This window comes from Periplaneta americana, chromosome 14, assembly GCF_040183065.1.
Source record: "Periplaneta americana isolate PAMFEO1 chromosome 14, P.americana_PAMFEO1_priV1, whole genome shotgun sequence".
Classification (NCBI taxonomy): Eukaryota; Metazoa; Arthropoda; class Insecta; order Blattodea; family Blattidae; genus Periplaneta; species Periplaneta americana.
This window is the reverse complement of record NC_091130.1, coordinates 67,393,596-67,412,854: the sequence shown is the minus strand read 5'-3', so window position 1 is coordinate 67,412,854 and position 19,259 is coordinate 67,393,596. Positions and strand designations below refer to the sequence as shown.

The 19,259-nt window shown below is 34.3% G+C and overlaps 2 protein-coding genes and 1 long non-coding RNA gene across 3 annotated transcripts in view; 1 reads left to right on the top strand and 2 right to left on the bottom strand.

Moving 5' to 3' along the window:
• LOC138713401 (uncharacterized) overlaps nt 1-19,259 on the bottom strand; it is a 207,000-nt gene that overhangs the window by 106,160 nt on the left and 81,581 nt on the right. The window lies entirely within an intron of this gene.
• On the bottom strand, nt 363-13,776 carry Mnat9 (microtubule-associated Nat9). The gene is made up of 6 exons (XM_069845476.1): nt 13,606-13,776; nt 8,431-8,540; nt 7,140-7,196; nt 5,331-5,474; nt 4,826-4,920; nt 363-3,244 (listed from the first exon to the last, which is right to left on the bottom strand). Exons 1-6 carry the CDS (start codon nt 13,680-13,682, stop codon nt 3,128-3,130), a joined length of 600 nt encoding a protein of 199 aa, XP_069701577.1. The 5' UTR covers nt 13,683-13,776; the 3' UTR covers nt 363-3,127.
• The window catches only part of LOC138713396 (ecto-NOX disulfide-thiol exchanger 2), a 98,078-nt gene continuing 92,677 nt past the window's right edge, over nt 13,859-19,259 (top strand). The window contains exons 1-2 of the mRNA XM_069845473.1: nt 13,859-14,112; nt 16,953-17,234. Coding sequence (XP_069701574.1) covers nt 14,058-14,112; nt 16,953-17,234 — 337 coding nt within the window. The 5' untranslated portion in view covers nt 13,859-14,057. The remainder of the gene's footprint in view (nt 14,113-16,952; nt 17,235-19,259) is intronic.

The following is a 19,259-nucleotide window of genomic DNA, read 5'->3' as shown; positions in this document are numbered from 1 at the left end:
GCTTAGTGCTATTGTATTGGCTTATAAGCCAGGGGATCTGGGTTCAAATCCCGCTCCACCCTGAATTTATAACTTATGTTGGGCAAGTCCATGATCCAGGCAATACTGGTACTCTGGTTCCCTTATGGCATCCCAAAAATTCTCCGTCATCCATTACAAGTGCCTTGTAGATCCACCACTTTAGATAATCTCGCTCCGCTTTTCGGCACTAATGATATGTATGAATCTGCTCTTAGAGTTGAGATGAATAACAGAAAGTTAAATTTTGTATTTTGAATATATTTACTGTTTTGTGGACTATTTTTCGAATAAAATAAATTTTAGATTACACTTCCCAGTTACTTTTTTTTTTCTATACATGATTATTATGATAAAGTTAATGCTACTAACATATATGAGATGGAACAATGTTCTGGATATAGAAATTTCAGATAAAATGTTCCAGTTGAAAAAAGTCCATAATGAACATTGAGATTCACGATCCAAATACCATCATACCTGTAATGCAGAGGTTGACCTATACATGTTATACTTAATTTTTCATACTTTCGTTGAAATGAAACTGCAAAAAATACTTGTATTAAATTGAAAATCGTGGAAAAACTGTGTTACTATTCTGTATATTAATATTCTGCTGCATATAGTATAGTTTACAACATTGTTATATTCTCTACTTTGGACTAGGTTGTAGGGAAATGTACAAACAATTAACACTCTGAGCCTGAAGACGTTTTATTGTATTTCATACTAAAAGTGATTAAAAGAAAGAAAACAGCTTTATTATTCAGGTATAAGGCCGTCTTATATAAACAAATGTTTGCACATTAGTTATGCCTATGACACAATTGTTAGTTATGTTTTACTTTTTCCCCAGAGTTTCTTGTGTTAATATTTATTATGAAACAACATTGAGTGATATGAGAAGAGACGCTTGTGTGGGTTGACTTTTAGAAAAGTTGCTTTACATTGTATAGCACAGTGCAGGGTTGTTAATAGAGCTCTTGGGAAATACAATAATGGCTCTATGTAATGTATTTTTAAATTTTTGGTGGATGTGTTACCATTTATAGGCTCAAAGTGTTAACGAAAAATGTAAGCAGGGTTGAAATGTGTATGTTCATATAGCAGGTTGGAAATTATCTAGATATAAATGGTAGAACAGTTAAGACACTCCCAAATCAGAAGTAAAAAGGGAGTGGATAGAAAGACAGAACTTTCCTGAAAATGTTCACAAATTTATTATATTAAAAACTACGCTGTACAATGTCGTAGTTAGGAGTTAATTTTATGTTTTGTTATGGTAAAAATATAACTTCATTGAAATTTAGTGGATAGGCGAAAAGTTATTCGAAGAACTAAGTCAAAATACATTAATTTCCTGGTAAGAGAGGGAAAGTTTAGTATTTTTCCTCCTGATTTGAACAGCATTCTCTTTTGGGATTCATATATTGTATGTTTCGTAGTGTTCTACTATCAGTCACATATATTAAATTTTTCGCTGTGTGATTATATACTTTAGAAATTGTTTTCCCTGTAATATATTTTAAGAAGAAAGGCCATCATATAATTACTTCACTGCCTATTACCAGTAAATGTATGATTTATTATGGTGAAGTGTATGCTCAATTTTTTATTTCATAAATATAAGATTTCCTTGTTAATGTTGTGTATGGATGCAACAGTGTGGTGTTTATTGGTCAAGTGAAGCGATTTACGTAACATTTTATGTGGCAGGGATGTTGGAGAATGTTGTCATGAACGTAAACTATAATTACGGTAAATTATCCGTAACCACCATATATTCTGACATTTCCTCTGGTAGCATTTTCCAGTTTCTAGGGTCCATTCTACAAAATTATAGTGGAAATGAATGTTTAACAAGTGTTACATTTTTGACAACATTTGATTTATGCTACTAGATGCAGCATATTAATGGATTTCTTTTGTGTACTGTAATGTTTGTAGGATTATTGTTGTATTTCCCCATATCTTGATATATCATTACAGCATATTCATCCAAGCAAATGATTGCATTGATAATCAGGAAGTTTCTTTATAAAATTTAATTTTAAGGCAGTAAAAGAATGCCAGGTATGTCTTGTTTCACATGTTTAGAGCCTAAAGTCTTCGTAAGGGATAAGATAAAAATGTCAGGTTTAAGGTTTTTCGTTTTGTAATGATAATTATTTTAACAGTTCATTATTATAATTATTCTCGCCGTGTCAGAAATGGTGCTCGTTACTTTTACAACCCTTTCAATACCAACTATTTAGTTCTTTGTTGATACATGTTGCTTATTAAGTGTTATCAGTATTTTGTATACAGTCTTAAGCTCAATGTTCGCATAAAAATTAGTGTTTAATGTACAATATTTAAGTGCACATTCCAGCCCTATCCCAGCTAATACGAGAGTGAGATTTGATAACTGTGCTATCCACAAACTATGAATGCATTCAGCATCACCTAAGCTGAGATATATTGCAGCAGTGTAATACTTTTGTAATTTTTTAGTATAGTTCCCATTATTAGCAAAAGATGGGATTATACTTTTGACTTTGCTTAGCAGAGAAAACGTAACAACCAGGGAGATGTTATCAGTACCATTGTAAAGGCATATTTAAGTTCCCAATGAGTGTAATTTGTAAATTCCTGGATAGTTAATCTTTCTCAATTACAATTATAAGAAAAAGATATATAAATCGCACAAACTAACCTAGCTATTGTACGTGACATGTGATCTCCTGTTGCTGAATATGTTAAATTTGAACACACATTCCCTAATTTGATTTTTTATCATGATATTCAAACTAATATTTAACCACATATAGTGTTATTAATATGTATGTATACATACACATATATGCCATTTATCAACATAATTGCATTCATATTGAAATATTAAGGAAAATGTACTTAAAATGTGATTTTGGTATGATTTTAAATGAGAGACCAAAAAAAAAAAAAATATTTTTTATTTTTGTTATTATGCAAATGTACAAACTATAAATGTAGGATATTACTTTAAACATTGTATGTTGTGTTACAGTTGTCATGTATACATTTTTAATATGCAATAATATATAGTGTATTTGCTTGTTACTTTCAAATTTTATTACACAAAATTCTTCTATTCTTCAGTTACAATACATTTAGATCCTTGTGTTTCTTCCTTTAGCCATAGTTTCCAGTTTTCATCAACCTGCTTTTCCAGTGTTATTTCTTTAAATACTGCACTTTCGCTAACCTGAAAAATAAAATTGGAGAAAAAGTCAAAGTTTTCTGAGTAAAAGAAAATTAAGAAACATTATAATAAATTACCTTAAAAATCAGATTCTATGACATTAATGATACATTTTTAATTACCGTGTTTAAATGTGGGAGTCCATAATCGTACCTATCTTTAAGAAGGGGGACAAGACTAACTGTAGTAACTTTTGAGGAATATCACTTTTGTTGACATCATACAAAATTTTGTCCAATATTCTTTTGAGAAGATTAACTCCATATGTAGATTTATTGGGGATCATCAATGTGCTTTTAAGCGTAATAGATCAACTATTGATCACATATTTTGTATTCGACAGATAACGGAGAAAAAAATGGGAGTTTGAGGGTACAGTGCATCAGTTATTCATAGATTTCAAAAAGGCATATGACTCCGTTAAGAGAGAAGTTTTATATGATATTCTTATTGAATTTGGTATTCCCAAGAAACTAGTTCGATTAATTAAAATGTATCTCAGTGAAACATACAGCAGATCTGTATAGGTCAATTTCTGTCAGATGCCTTTCCAATTCACTGTGGGCTAAGGCAAGGAGATGCAGTATCACCTTTACTTTTTAACTTTGCCATTAGGAAAGTCCAGGATGACAGAGAGGGTTTGGAATTGAACGGGTTACATCAGCTGCTTGTCTATGTGGATGACGTGAATATATTAGGAGAAAATCCACAAACGATTAGGGAAAACATGGGAATTTTACTTGAAGCAAGTAAAGAGATAGGTTTGGAAGTAAATCCCGAAAAAACAAAAGTATATGGTTATGTTTCGTGACGAGAATATTGTACGAAATGGAAATATAAAAATTGGAAATTTATCTTTTGAAGAGGTGGAAAAATTCAAATACCTGGGAGCAACAGTAACAAATATAAATGGCACTCGGGAGGAAATTAAACACAGAATAAATATGGGAAATGCCTGTTATTATTCGGATGAGAAGCTTTTATCATGTAGTCTGCTGTCAAAAAATCTGAAAGTTAGAATTTATAAAACAGTTATATTACCGGTTGTTCTTTATGGTTGTGAAACTTGGACTCACACTTTTGAGAGAGGAACATAGGTTAAGGGTATTGAGAATAAGGTGCTTAGGAAAATATTTGGGAGAATGGAGAAAGTTACACAACCCAGAACTGCATGCATTGTATTCTTCACCTGACATAATTAGGAACAGTAAATCGAGACGTTTGAGATGGGTAGGGCATGTAGCACATATGGGCGAATCCAGAAATGCATATAGAGTGTTAGATGGAAGGCCAGAGGGAAAAAGATCTTTGGGGATGCCGAGACGTAGATGGGAAGATAATATTAAGATAGATTTGAGGGAGGTGGAATATGATGATAGAGACTGGATTAATCTTGCTCAGGATAGGACCCAATGGCGGGCTTATGTGACAGTGGCAATGAACCTCCGGGTTCCTTAAAAGCCAGTAAGTAAGTTTAAATGTGTTTTGGGATTATCACAGAAAATATCCTACAGTTGACACCCATATCTCAGTCTTCAAATACTACATTAGCCAGTAAATCATAACTCATAAAAGAAGGCTTACTTTTGTCAATCCTATTTTCTGGAACATTGATATACTCTTGTCATTATCAAGGCTTATCTTCACTTGAAATTTTTCTACATTCAGTTCTTCACAACCTGAAATCAGATATTTATGTGAGGTGGAATTAATCTGCTCCCTATTATATACTATATGACTTTTGAATCCGTGCTAGTTTAAACATTTGAGTCAAGACTTATTATAATGCATATGCATTCCACTGATACATTATTACTCACTAAATTTCATTCTAATAAAAGTTTATTTTATTTGCATACATATTAAATTGTTAAAAACAAGGAAAGAAAAATTGTTGACTGTGAAACAATTATGGTATTGATAAAAACTACAGTGCTACATATAATGAAGTACTTCATCACATACATGTACTTATAACCAAGGAAAATTATTCTTTGTCATTTCTTCTCTTCTACAAATGGAATAAATTCGTAGTGAACTTGAAAACGTTCTGTACATCTTTTATTTGTTGAGATGGAAGCATATTTACCATAACGTAACATGAGTAGCATTGCCTCCCATCCACGTCTCTTTCTTCTAGCACTGAATTCGGCTATCATGATCTCTGCTTCAGCCATTCGCAGTGAGTCATCAGAACTGTACAAAAACAAATTTGTGTCTCCAATCATAGCACCTGAAAGCAGTATAATTTTGTGGGATATCAATTGAAGACTGGACATAAAGGCTGTAAGTGCCAATATCATTGAAAATTAGTTAAAAAAAAAGTCTGGCCTATGTCCCTCGCTCAATCCACTAAGAAAAATGACAAGTTCCATTGTAATTTTATTTAGGCCCTAGTTTCTTTCATATATTTGCAAAACGTATGATATTACATTACATTTTCATGTGAATGAATAGAAGACGCGTCGACCTGGTTGGCGAGTTGGTATAGCGCTGGCCATCTATGCCCAAGGTTGCGGGTTGGATCCTGGGCCAGGTCGATGGCATTTAAGTGTGCTTAAATGCGACAGGCTCATGTCAGTAGATTTACTGGCATGTAAAAGAACTCCTGCGGGACAAAATTCCAGCACATCCGGCGACGCTGATATAACCTCTGCAGTTGCAAGCGTCATTAAATAAAACATAACAACAATAGAGGACGCAGCAACTTAGCTACCTAAAACAACACAAACTATTCGCTTAAGCAATGTTGCCTAATTGTAATGTTAAAACTCAGTCGCTGTTTGTTACAGTAAATTAAATATTAAATGCACCGAGATATAATATTGCAGCCACGAAGAATATGAAAAGCAGTATAGTCTCACAAGAAAGCTCTGTTTTCTACAGTTTGTCTCCTTGGCACTTACAGCCTTTTTTATGTCCAGTCTTCAATAATGTGTAATAATCTAAATGTATGAAATCATAATGTATGTAATATTAATGTTATCTACTGAAATTTTACTCACATATCTACAAACATGAAAATATACCAGTTTTTAGTTCTATTAGGTAGAGAGTTTTTATGTGGTATTCTTCCACTCTACTGCCAGACTTCTCCTGGTAGGCAATGATGCATCACTGGTGGGCAGAAGGTACATGGTACACTCAGATTATATTTTTTAGTACGCATTATAATTCTGTGACAGACTACATTCACAAATGTAGACTTAAGTGCACACATAATGAGTCTGGTGTAAACAGAAACTTAAGAAATTGGAGCATTCAAAATGTACATATGGAATAAATTCTATTGATTCTAGACTGATACTGTCAGTTGAAATTGATTGTGGGAATGAGTTGATTGTGTATTGTTGCAGAATGGGTAAGTTTTGTTTACATTCTGTAATGGAATGTGGGTCGTAATTCTGATGTATAAGCAAGTATTAATGTTAATAGTGCTAATCGGTTACTTGTATCCTTCAAGGCAGAGAACACGCTGAAAAGTATGACAAGTTTATGTTTTTTGATTCGAGCTTCCATTACTATGGCATTCCTGTTTTGCGACTGGTTGAATTACCCATTTTAACACAAGTTTGGAGCTAAACAAGTTCCTAGTTTTACATTATTGCGCTTATGTACGTGAACTTATTTTAAAATGGTTGACTATCTGTGCAACAGTAATGCATTATTCCTCTTCAGATAGGGCTGATGTGTATAAAACACTACTGACAATGATCTCGATTTTGTATAAAGAAATATCTTATTTTTCCGTAAATGATTATATGGCATGCGATATGCCTTAAATATGTTTCATTTTGGCTCTAGTTGAGTGGATAAATAAATTTACACATTTCCCTAGAAAAGGTGAACAAATATTTCAAATACATAAAATATAATTTCTTAGAAAGCTAATGCTTACCTATTTCATCATTTGTTTCATCAAAAACAGATTTTTCTAGGATGATAAATGTGCACTCTGCAAGCATAAATACAGAAATAAACATTATTATTAGGTAGAAAATAATTTTCCTATCATATTTTGAAATATTACATGTTGTTGCGACTTGAATAAGTCCACCAGACAAAGTTCGGAATTTCTTATAAATCAGTTGTCACATATGCCATCAGAAATAAAATGATAATGAACATAATATGGCAATACAACTTTGTTCATGCATTTTAATTTTGTCCATAGAGGAATGATGGGAACTAGATTACCAAGAAAGTCTACCCTTCCTCTCCCAAATCTTCTCCATATAAATTCAAGTATGGCTCCATCAGAATCTCAAACCAGATCACTGGCATGGAAAGCTAATTCATTAGACATTCTCATGTTTTTAAAATACGAGTTTTATAATTTAAATGAATGACAAAGTGCAAGAGGAAAGTACACTACATATGTGAGCCCATCTTGTATTATTCTTTTCTTAGTACTTATCTAATTGAAAAGATGTGTCAATAACAATGTTTATGTTAGAGCTGCAATATTCAGAGTAGACCTAGATACCTATTTCTATTTTTGATTTTCGTTGTGATAAGAATGTAGGCTGCTAACACATTTATTATTTTCAATTAATACTTCCATCGTAATACTACTGGGTCAAAACTGCAAGACTAGCCTACCCATTTTTCTTATTCGTAGACACGAAAATTCGGTAATTGTTCAGAATGCATCGACTAGCCCACTTCATATTGTAAATTATTTATTTAGGAAAATATGTGCCCTGGAACTCTTCTGCGAGAAGCAGTCACGTAAATATATAAGCATGTGAAATACTAGTGTGCAGTAATATATTTTCGATGTCATTCTGCACATAGTATGCATAAAAGATTCCGAGAGAAAGGAGTTAACCATTACCATTGGCTAAATTAGCACTGAGGTAGTTCCCTTCATACTCCGCTTGTACACCTTGCATATATGATGAACTGCATCTTCACAAAAAATCCCTTATAAATTCAACGATTTTCACTTCCGAAATCACCAGAATTACCTCATCGTTAGTTTCACCAAATCCAGTGTCATATATGAAAGATTTAGGGAAGTGACAGAATCACAAAAACAACTGTTCTTCTTTCTTTCTTTCTTTCTTTCTTTCCTCTTTTTTTTTTTTTAATAAAATTTGTGTTATTTTTTCAAACTAGCCTACAGTATATTGATAAATTTAAGTAAAATTTACAGATTATGCTGTAATTAATTATAATTTGCTTACTGTCTTCGTCAGTGAGCCAACTTTTTTGCATTTCATATTCCTCATCGACAGTAAGGGGCTCAGAAGCTGTCAAAAGCTGCAGTTCAGGAGATTCCATCCATTGGTGATACCTAAAAGATAATATCTCCAATTTAAATACGAAATATGGTTTTAAATTTAATAACATTTTAACGTCACTAGTTAATGTTCTAATCAAAACCAATTTTATGAGAAAACTTCGTTATTTACTAGTATCACTGTCTAGTATATAGTCACGAAGCTCAATACATAGGGAATATGCATCCATAGATAGTTGCTAACCACTAGGATTGCTACTATCGCCTCATAACAGACAATGTGAAATAGTACTGGCACAGTCTATTGTTCCTAGTATCTTCAACAACTCAGGCTTCGTGACTGTATATACTAGACTGTGGTAGTATTCTAATTCCTGTATATCTTTACCTCCAACTATAAAATCATCCAACAGGGCTGCTGTACTCTCAACACCTTCCAATAATATATCAATTTGTTTTTGAAACTTAACAGCCCCTGAGGTCACTCCAAAAGGTAAGCGAGCATATTGTAATAAACTCTTATGAGTTGTAATAGTAACCAGTTCCCATGACTTTTCATCTAATTCCATTTGTTGGTAAGCATTAGAAAGATCTAATCTAGCAAAGATTTTACATCCTTGCACTTTTTGAAATATATACTCAGGCGTGGGTAAAGGATGTTGTTCAACGTTTAAAATCACCACAAATTCGAATACCATCCCTCTTCTTTTTTTTTTTTTTTCAATACTGGCACAATAGGATATCCAAATGGATATAGTCCACTGGAACTAGAGTATCTTCACTAATTAATCTATTTAATTCTGCTTCTACACCTCTTAAAGCAAAAGGTACATTTCTTGGAGTTATTTTCGATAGTAAGTTAACATGGAGCAACCATTTGAAATACATTTCTGAAAAAGCTCGTAAAAGATTCTCCCTTCTAAAAAGACTAGCAGGAAAGAAAAGGGGATGCTCTAGGAATACTTTGAACACTACATACAAAATGTTTATACAGCCAGTGCTGACATACTGCGGAGAAATTTTAATTACTTCACCTTTCATAAACGAAATAGAATATGTTCAAAACCAAGCTCTCAGACTCATTACTGGTGGAATCAAAACAACTCCAATAGATTCTATGAGATTCCTCACTAATATTAACAGCATCAAAATGACAATAGACGAAAAAGCACTGATTCAATATGAAAAACTTATTAGGTTACCAGGAAACAATTGACATTCATACAGTCCTCTCTGTAGATTGAAAACTCAAAAAAGTTTCATATCCATTGTTCAAGAATTAAAACAGAAAATCAATATCCCGAATTTAAAAGAAAACCTACAAATTAAACCAAACCCTTTAACTCTATTAAATATAGAATATAATCTAAATTTAACAGAAGAAATACTAAAATCAGAAGTAAACACTGAAATACTAAAACAATTGTCTTTAGAGACAATTAATATTAGGTACCCTCCACAAAACTGGCTTCATTTATACACTGACGGATCCTTGATCTCCAGAGAACAAGGTGCCAGTGCAGGTGTTATGTGCTGTCTCTTCTCACTTTATAGATCTCTTGGGTATGGAACAACAAGTTTTGATGGAGAAATCATTGCAATAAGTGAAAGTCTCAGGAATCTTCTATGCCACATCAGTAAATTTAAAAATGCAGTTATATTGTCAGACTCCAAAGCAGCTATTCTATCAATAGTCTCTAAACACACACCTTCATCTCAAACAGCAGAAATAACTAAAATGCTCTCTCAATTAATATCACTCAATAAAAGAATTGTATTCCAATGGATACCATCCCATTGTGGAATCCTGGGAAACGAGAATGCGGATGCTTTAAACAAAGAAGGGCAGCACTGCTACTTACAGACCTGTTACTAAATCTACGTATTACTCTGTGAAAAGATTTATTAAATCTACATACTTAGACTTCAACAAACAAAATTTGATAACACAATCCCAAGGGAAAAAATGGAACTCTCTGCATCAAAATCCACAGTTAATTCCCGATTTACCACGAAAATCGTCTATAGCTGCATTTAGATTGGCAACAGGCCATGATTGTTTGGCCAAACACCGGCATAGAATTGGAATATATCAGTCCCCTAACTGCCCATTGTGCAACTCAAACCAAGAAATGGATTCGGAACACCTCAAAATCTATGCTTCAATGGCTGGCCATGATAATATCTTTGAAAAATATTGGAGTGCAAGAGGTCAAATGACTATTGTCAAACGCCTGGCATTAGAAAACAACAACAACAACATTTCTGGCCCGAATAAATTTCGGTTGAGCTCCTTCTTTTAATTCTAATAATTTTCTCTTCTTAAAACAGCCTAATTTATCTGGGGGGGGGGGGGGAAACCTGAGGGAAATTTAGCTTTCATCCTTCTAGCCAAGGCTGAATTTTCTGAACTTCAAAAACAATCATTATTCGGTTTAGATATTTTAAAGCCTACATGATTAAACATATGGCGGCCCAGCAAAGGGGGACCATTTGAATCTACAACATACAATAGAAGAACTCCATAACACATCTCATTATACTTCACATTAAAATTAATCATTCCAAATGGTTTAGCTTGAGACTTAAAGTAGGTTAAAAAGTGTTATCGGTGTTCAACAAATTACAATTAGAAAATTGAAATACTGAAAATGGTAATATGAGACACAACCAGTATCTATTTCACACTTGTCTGATACGTCATCTCAAACCAACAATGAAGTGAAAGAAGGTAACCTTGAAATTGTTGAATCCACATGAAACAAAGTTTCTTCATCATAATCTAAGAACTAATAAAATTACTCTCAACATTTTTAGTCGCATTTTCCAATACACACTTTTGTTCTTTTTTACATACTTTTTTTTTTAAATGACCAACCAGTCCACACTTGTCACATTTTAGATTTCTGAAGCAGCAAAATGCAGCACTGTCCATATACACCACAGACATACTTTTTTTTTTAAATGACCAACCAGTCCACACTTGTCACATTTTAGATTTCTGAAGCAGCAAAATGCAGCACTGTCCATATACACCACAGACGAGACGTCATGTTCTTGAGTTTCTCTTCTTTTCCTCTTCTTCATACTTCTGTACATAGCCAATAGATTCCTCTTTCACTCGTATTAATGTCTTTGATGTTGATAAGTCATACTGGAAAGTTGCAGACTCTTTAACGGAGGGATAGATATAGCCTTCTCTAAAGAAAGTTGAAGGCGGTCCTCCTCAAACAATCTGTCCTTAACTGGATCTTTATTTCAACCAATGATGAATTGATCTAAAATTATGTCTTCCAAATCATTATTATACTTGCAAGGTGACACTAGAGAATGCAAGCTAGCCAGCCTTACATAACACATATTATGTTCTGAGTCCATTTCAAAATTCTATAGACATATCAGCCAGTTATAATGCGTAATTGTATTGTTTTTAACTTATTTACATTCTATGGTATTTATACAGTGCTTCACAGCTAGAATATGGAACATGTCAAAGGAAAAAAAAAATCATAATAGTGCTATAAAGTCTTAATTATAGTCACAATCCAGTTGAAATATATACAGAAGAGTTTTAAATATAGTCTACCAGTACACCAGAATTAGCATTAATTCTTAATAGAACAGAGAAATATTCACGAAGCGTTGTTGAGTGTCATGAATTCACCTACAGAATAGAAGGTGTGAGAAATTTCTTTAATTTGGCCCGATGAATCGTGACTTGTAAATGTTGTTATTGTTGTTTAATCCTGACATCTGGCAATGAAACCATTAAATAGCGCTAGATCTTTCTCCAGTGTACTGCAGGTTTTCAGATGTTCTTCGTTCATATCTGTTTGAGTATTGCATAGAGTGCAGGATGGTAAAGTCCGCGCCAATCATGGCCAGTAAGCAATCTAAAAGCTGCTAATTACTGCTGTTTTTCTTCGTCCTTGAGGAACTGCAATGTAATTTACGCTAAAACTCAGTATCTGTTGCTAACAGTTTTCCTCTACTCACTAGTAATACGCACTCGACACTTCGTAAAGTTTAAAGTTAAAGTTATGTTTTATTTAACGACGCTCGCAACTGCAGAGGTTATATCAGCGTCGCCGGATGTGCCGGAATTTTGTCCCGCAGGAGTTCTTTTACATGCCAGTAAATCTACTGACATGAGCCTGTCGCATTTAAGCACACTTAAATGCCATCGACCTGGCCCGGGATCGAACCCGCAACCTTGGGCATAGAAGGCCAGTGCTATACCAACTTGCCAACCAGGTCGACGTAAAGTTTAATTTTTATTGTATGATCTATATACATTTTTAGGGGGAACTTCTCAATCTTCTGAGTCAATTGTTAATTAACTACTTACAATAATTTGTTACAGACGAGAACAGTTTTAAAAATTATCCAGACCTATAAGAAAAGCACACACTGTGCATGCTCGATAGCCTAATTATAGGACTGTAATACTGTAGGGAAAGGTAAATCTGGGTTTCAATGTTTCAATGCTCGGGTCGGCCTGGTTGGCGTATTTGATATAGCGCTGGCCTTCTATGTCCGAGGTTGCAGGTTCGATTCCGGGCCAGGTCGATGGCATTTAAGTGTGTTTAAATGCGACAGGCTCATGTCAGTAGATTTACTGGCATGTAAAAGAACTCCTGCGAGACAAAATTCCGGCACACGGTGACGCTGATATAACCTCTGCAGTTGCGAGCGTCGTTAAATATAACATAACATTCCATGCTCGGTGAGTATACATTCAGAGGTAGACCAATTGGCTAAATGAAAAATCTTCGTCTTAGTGGCTAGGTGATTTATGTTGCTTACAGCAATTGTTATACAGGTGATTAATTTGTGTAGAAATCTTATTTTGAAAGAACAAAACTGACGAGATGAATTACCAAAATCATTCTCCAGGATAAACATTAAGGTGAAATGCACATATCAGTACAGTACATGCTATATTTATGTTTAGGGTCCGTTCTGAATTATTTAATCCGAGTAGTTATTATATAGATCTACCAAAAATCGGCATACTTTTAGCCTACAATAATTCAGGTATGTCCTCTGTCAATTGTGGGATGCCCCAATTGTGATACCGGTATTTCATATTAAGGATATATTAGATATGTAGGCCTACTTTGGAACATGCTGTCTCTTGTAAGGCACCAAAATTACATTTTTTCCAATAATTCTTGTATTTTTATTTTTCTTCATAGCTTAAGAATCCAACTTTTTTCCACAATTTACATTTCTTCAAATTCCAATATTTCGCTTCTCGCACTCTTGTAGTATTTCTTTTTTTAACTATTGTATCAGTTCTGCCAACATAGTCGTTGTAAATGTCAAAATATGAGTCTAATGTTACTTTGAAATTGTATGACTAACATTTACATCATTATATGTTTATTAGCGAAAGAAACGTAATTGTAATTCTCACTTTGTATTATTTGCGTTACAAATTAAGGTGATAATGTTTTATAATGTATAAATTGGACTCTTCTAAACCGGTTATTGTTGACGCCATATTCCATGCGCTTTCATCGATTTTGTGTGAAGGCATATATGATATAGTGGTTTGACTCAAATAAAATGGCCTATAATTATCCAGCTGTGGGAAATCCACCTCTTCCACCGGGTGCAATGAGTAAGAATTACAATAATGTTCCTTATAATTCATAATATTTGTTCATTGGCTGCATTATATTTTAGTTTAAAGAGAAGCATGTTGGACCATTGACTCCATTGTATTTGTTACTTCCCTGAAGTAATGTGGGGTGGAAGAACTAGGAATAAATGTACATGTTTTTAATAGCAATTGATTACGTAGAATAATCGAGCGCTGGACATTTAAAAAACCACAAATTATTCTGAAGTGGACATTAATGCGAGTTTTAATTACTACTGTAGAACTGTACTATGTGTTGCATTATGAATAAAAATTATATTAATTTCCAATTAACGCTATTGTAGAAATAGCAAGTGCAGTTGATCGTATATGCAAGGCTTAACAAAACCTAAACAAACCAAATCTAACCTGTCACAGATTCGTATATGCAAAGTGTATAAGCAGAGTACGAAAGGAACTACCTCAGCGCTAGTTTAACCGAAAAAAATAATAACTAGACATACCTCACGAGGGCGCGCTTCTGTACAGGGCTGAGGGATAAAAATACCTTAGGGAAAATGCCGCTGCTCCTATACGGAAGCGCACCCGATGTAGGGTACATATCAACCAGAACCTCAATGAAAGGTAGGCTTATTCGCAGAGGTATGGAACAAAAATTATAGCCGTGCTGCTTATTTTCGGATAGAATATTCAGGCAGCAATACCAATGTTTTTTTTTTTTTTACAGATTTTGCAGTAAACTTACATTGGCAATCATAAATAAAATTAATGACTGACAATAGAAAATTATAATTTATGGTTAATACCTATTAAGAAGTTAGTACTTCCATTTAGTTCAATATGCTCAATCAGGAATTCCCAGACTTTTTTATTTTGGAATACGCACGAAGATTCTTTCGCAGCACACTTCGTAAGTTATAATATGTTGTAATATCCGAACATAATTATAGAGATTTTACATAGAGAAATGTTGGACATGATTTGGTCCTTGAAAAACAAACTGTATTTCAATATTACTACCGGTAACTGTAATGTTATATCATTTACTAGAAATCAGACATTATAACGTTTACAAATCATATAATGCATAAATTGTTTGGTTCCCTAATATACTACATTAATTGAAAATATTCAAAGAAATTCCTTAGGTTACTGACAATGGACAAGTCATATTTGACACAAGTGAAATTGTTTTCTTGTAAACCATATTTTGAATAGGCCTATTGCTTCATATGCATTGTTATCTAGATGAAAATATTATTATGTAGCAAATATGTGAAAGTAGGTATGAATGCAAGGAGTATAGTAGGCTAAAAGAAGAGTAACGCGAAAAGTTCGAATTGTCCCATTACAGCAGAAATAAAATGAAAATAGTCATTTTGCCCCCTGATGAAATGTTTTGGTTAGAAAAATTCCACAAAGAGAGAATGGGAAATGGGATAAAAATGCCACGAACTGGAAAAGGGGGATACAAGAGAACAGGGAACGTTGGCCCTTTGGCTCCCAGTAGAAGTTAAGGTCAATGTTACTTATGTCCAATACCTAATTCCCTCTTTACCCTTTCCTATCCAGTCCTCTGACTGAACTCTTACTTTTTTTGACCCCTACGGCATTAGAGCATTCGAGGCCTAGGGGTTCATTTCCCTTTCCTTCCTCCTCTTTCTACTTTTCTGTTCCTAGTGCTGACCTGCTATGGCACTAAAATCGTCCTCCAGTGGCTTAAGGAGGGAAAGCTGGTGATCAACAAGATCTCCCAGCTAGGTCCAATGGACCCGTCGACCAACAGCAGGTGTGGTCCTCCAGACATTCTGGGGGTTGTGTGTGAATGAAGTAGCCACCAAAATGTTAAAATATGGTGTTCACTTAAATCGGCTATAACTTGCCATTTTCATCTGTAGCTGCATTTAGATTGGCAACAGGCCATGATTGTTTGGCCAAACACCTGCATAGAATTGGAATATATCAGTCCCCTAACTGCCCATTGTGCAACTCAAACGAAGCAATGGATTCGGAACATCTCAAAATCTGTGCTTCAGTGGCTGGTCATGATAATATATTTGAAAAATATTGGAGTGCAAGAGGTCAGATGACTTTATTGTCAAACGCCTGGCATTAGAAAACAACAACAACAACAACTTATATCCCGCCCACTATAGAGACATAGGCCAATTTTACACATATTTAGTATAACTTGTTGCTTCTTCGACAGATTAGGTTTGGTTAGTTTAGGTTTTTCTTATAGCCTACCTTGCATATACGATTATAGCGCAACATTGGCAGTGATAAAAGTGAAATATTCGTTCAGTGGGCGTTGGATACTCTACATTCACCCAGCGGTTTTCTCTGGGAAGCTCTGGTTCCCCTGTGGCATCCCAACATATCTCCATAATCATCTCATGACAGGTGTAGTGTAGATCAGCCTCCTATGGCACACCCTGGGCAACAGCTCTGTTGGTAAATTGGTCTACATAACTGGCATCACATGGGTGAATGATGTAAGTCAAGTACCCGCCATTTTATTGGCTGGCTATTCCTTGTTTTTATGAAAATCATTTCTGATAGCTATGTAGGCCTACATATTTTAAATTTAAAATGCAGCAATGGCGCTAACTTTTGGAAAACAATGGGTGGGCTGAACACTTGAGTTTGAAGTTAAAAATAAATAACTCTCGTAAGTAACGATGATGATGATGATGATGATGATGATGATGATGATGATGATGATGATGATGATGATACAAATTATTAGGGCCCATATAAGTTGACGCCACTGAATGCAGGTAAACAGAAGGTAAAATTTATACAAATACAAGTAGGTCTAGAAACATAATTGTATAGTTAAAATATAATTTTTGTAGATCCACCACCTCCACCACCACCTATGGCTCCAATGCCTATGGGCATGATGGGACCACAGCAGGGTATGGGTCAGGGTATGCCAATGCCTGGCCCAATTATGCCACAGGGATATATACCAGGTCCCATGATGCCCGGTCAGCCTCCACAACCAGCACCACCTGGAACACATCAGCAACAAATCCATATGCAACAGATGCAGCAAAATATGCTGAATCCAGCCATGAATGATGCACCACTGGAATTCAACATGAATAAAAACAAGCCACCAATGCCAATATCAGGTGTAGTATAACCATTTATTTTAATATTTTTCATATTAGATATCCAGGTTTGAACGAAAACAAGTTTTGAAGTTTTGTGGTCTCTAAGTATAGCTATTAATGGGATCAGTGTAAAAAATTGTATTTATTTTCATAATCTTACAAATTAATTTGCATGTCCTTCAGTGTAGGGGAGGTGAGGGAGAGTTGGGACAGTTTTCATAATTTCAGTTTTTTAAATTTCCATATGAATTATTTCAGGTAGACTGTTGGTTACAGATAAACATTGATTCTTCATTATACTATAAAAAATTGCAAGAAACTTTAGATGTACGATTGATATTGTACAATATGTTTTATAATATGATACGTTTTGTCCCAAGTCTCCCATGCCAGGTGAGTTGAGACACTTGTATGGGAGAGTTGGGACACAATCACATCTCTCAAACAATATGATGATAAACATTGGAAATTCAAAGTTTATTCAAAAACTTATAAATGAACCTAAATGAAAACAGAGTACAAACCCTGCAAGTGTAAATACTGTACTGAGGTTCTCAATATTTTTTAAGAACTTGACTGGAAAACTATAGATCTGTCCAGTGCACTCAATTCCACTTGAAGTGTAAGGCCCTGGTATCTTTCTCACAATTCATTTTCTTTAGCTGAAGCAATACCTTCAGCATTTGGAAATACAAAGTTGAATGTGAGATGTTTCCCGTGTAAGAACTTTATTTCAAAGCTCTCTTGTTCAGTGCTGAGAATTTTACCAACATAATGTTTTACTGATAGCACATTTTTAAAAAATCTCTCCAATATTCTTCTTATTGAAACTTGTGCTTCGAGATAAGGTGGTTGCTTCTGGTTTCCTAATTGATAGAGAAGGATTACGATTTGCAAATCCTTTCCGCCATTCCTCACTGGCAATTCTACATTTTTTCCAGTTTTCTGGAATTTTTAATCCATTTGCATCTGCAAATTAGAACGCACATTCCCTTGCAGCAGTTGTTCTGTATGGTTGTGAAACTTGGTCTCTCACTTCAAGAGAGAGAGACAGTGGTTAAGGGTGATCGAGAATAAGGTGCTTAAGAAAATATTTGGAGCTAAGAGGGATGAAGTTAGGGGAGAATGGAGGAAGTTACATGACGCAGAACTCACACATATTGTATTCTTCACCTAATATAATTAGGAACATTAAACCCAGACGTTTGAGATGGGCAGAGCATGTAGCACATATGGGTGAATCCAGAAATGTGTTTAGAGTGTTAGTTGGGAGACCTGAAATAAAAAGACCTTTGGAGAGGCTAAGATGTAGATGGGAGAATAATATTAAAATGGATTTGAGGGAGTTGGATATGATGGTAGAGACTGATTAATCTTGCTCAGAATAGGGACCAATGGTGGGCTTATGTAAGGGCAGCAATAAACTTTTGGGTTCTCTAAAAGTAAGTAAGTAAGTAAACCATAAATTTAAAATTGAATATAGGCTAACGGAAAAACAAATTATCATCATCAGGTTTAAAGAAATTAATAGACATTTCAATCTTGTACCTAAAATTAAAAAATAGAGTATGACATGGAAACAAATAATTATTTCATTAAATAAATTTAATAAAAGGATTGTCTGTGTAAGCCAGAAATATAAAATAGGAATGACATAATCATAGGTGCTGACTTCTTTGAAATATTAGAGAGAGAGTGGGGTAGGATTCTGTACAAAAGGCCGAAAAAATTTTAATTACTGTTTCTCAAAAATTTCCTTACACATTTTACAGAAAATTATATAGTCTGATTTTTTTTTACAATAACCTTGGAAATTGCTTAATCAAAGATGATTGAAAATAGGGCCCTTATTCACTGCCTTTTCCTTTTCATGCTTTATTCACCCTTCGTTGATTCTTGCAGTGATGATGAACACGAACTATTTTACTACCACTACTACAACCCAATTTATCCTTTATCAATAATTAAATCGCAGTCACTGATTACTTAACAAGTACATACCCGTGACGATCATGACAAAAAAAGATCACTTGATACAGTTGA

Excerpts from the sequence above, each read along its gene's own strand:
- Mnat9 (XM_069845476.1), bottom strand. The coding sequence starts at position 13,682 with ATGAAGAAAAATAAAAATACAAGAATTATTGGAAAAAATGTAATTTTG. Across the intron at positions 5,475-7,139 it reads TGAAACAAATGATGAAATAG|GTGCTATGATTGGAGACACA; the intron begins GTAAGCATTAGC and ends TACTGCTTTCAG. Across the intron at positions 3,245-4,825 it reads AGAAAATAGGATTGACAAAA|GTTAGCGAAAGTGCAGTATT; the intron begins GTAAGCCTTCTT and ends TTTATTTTTCAG.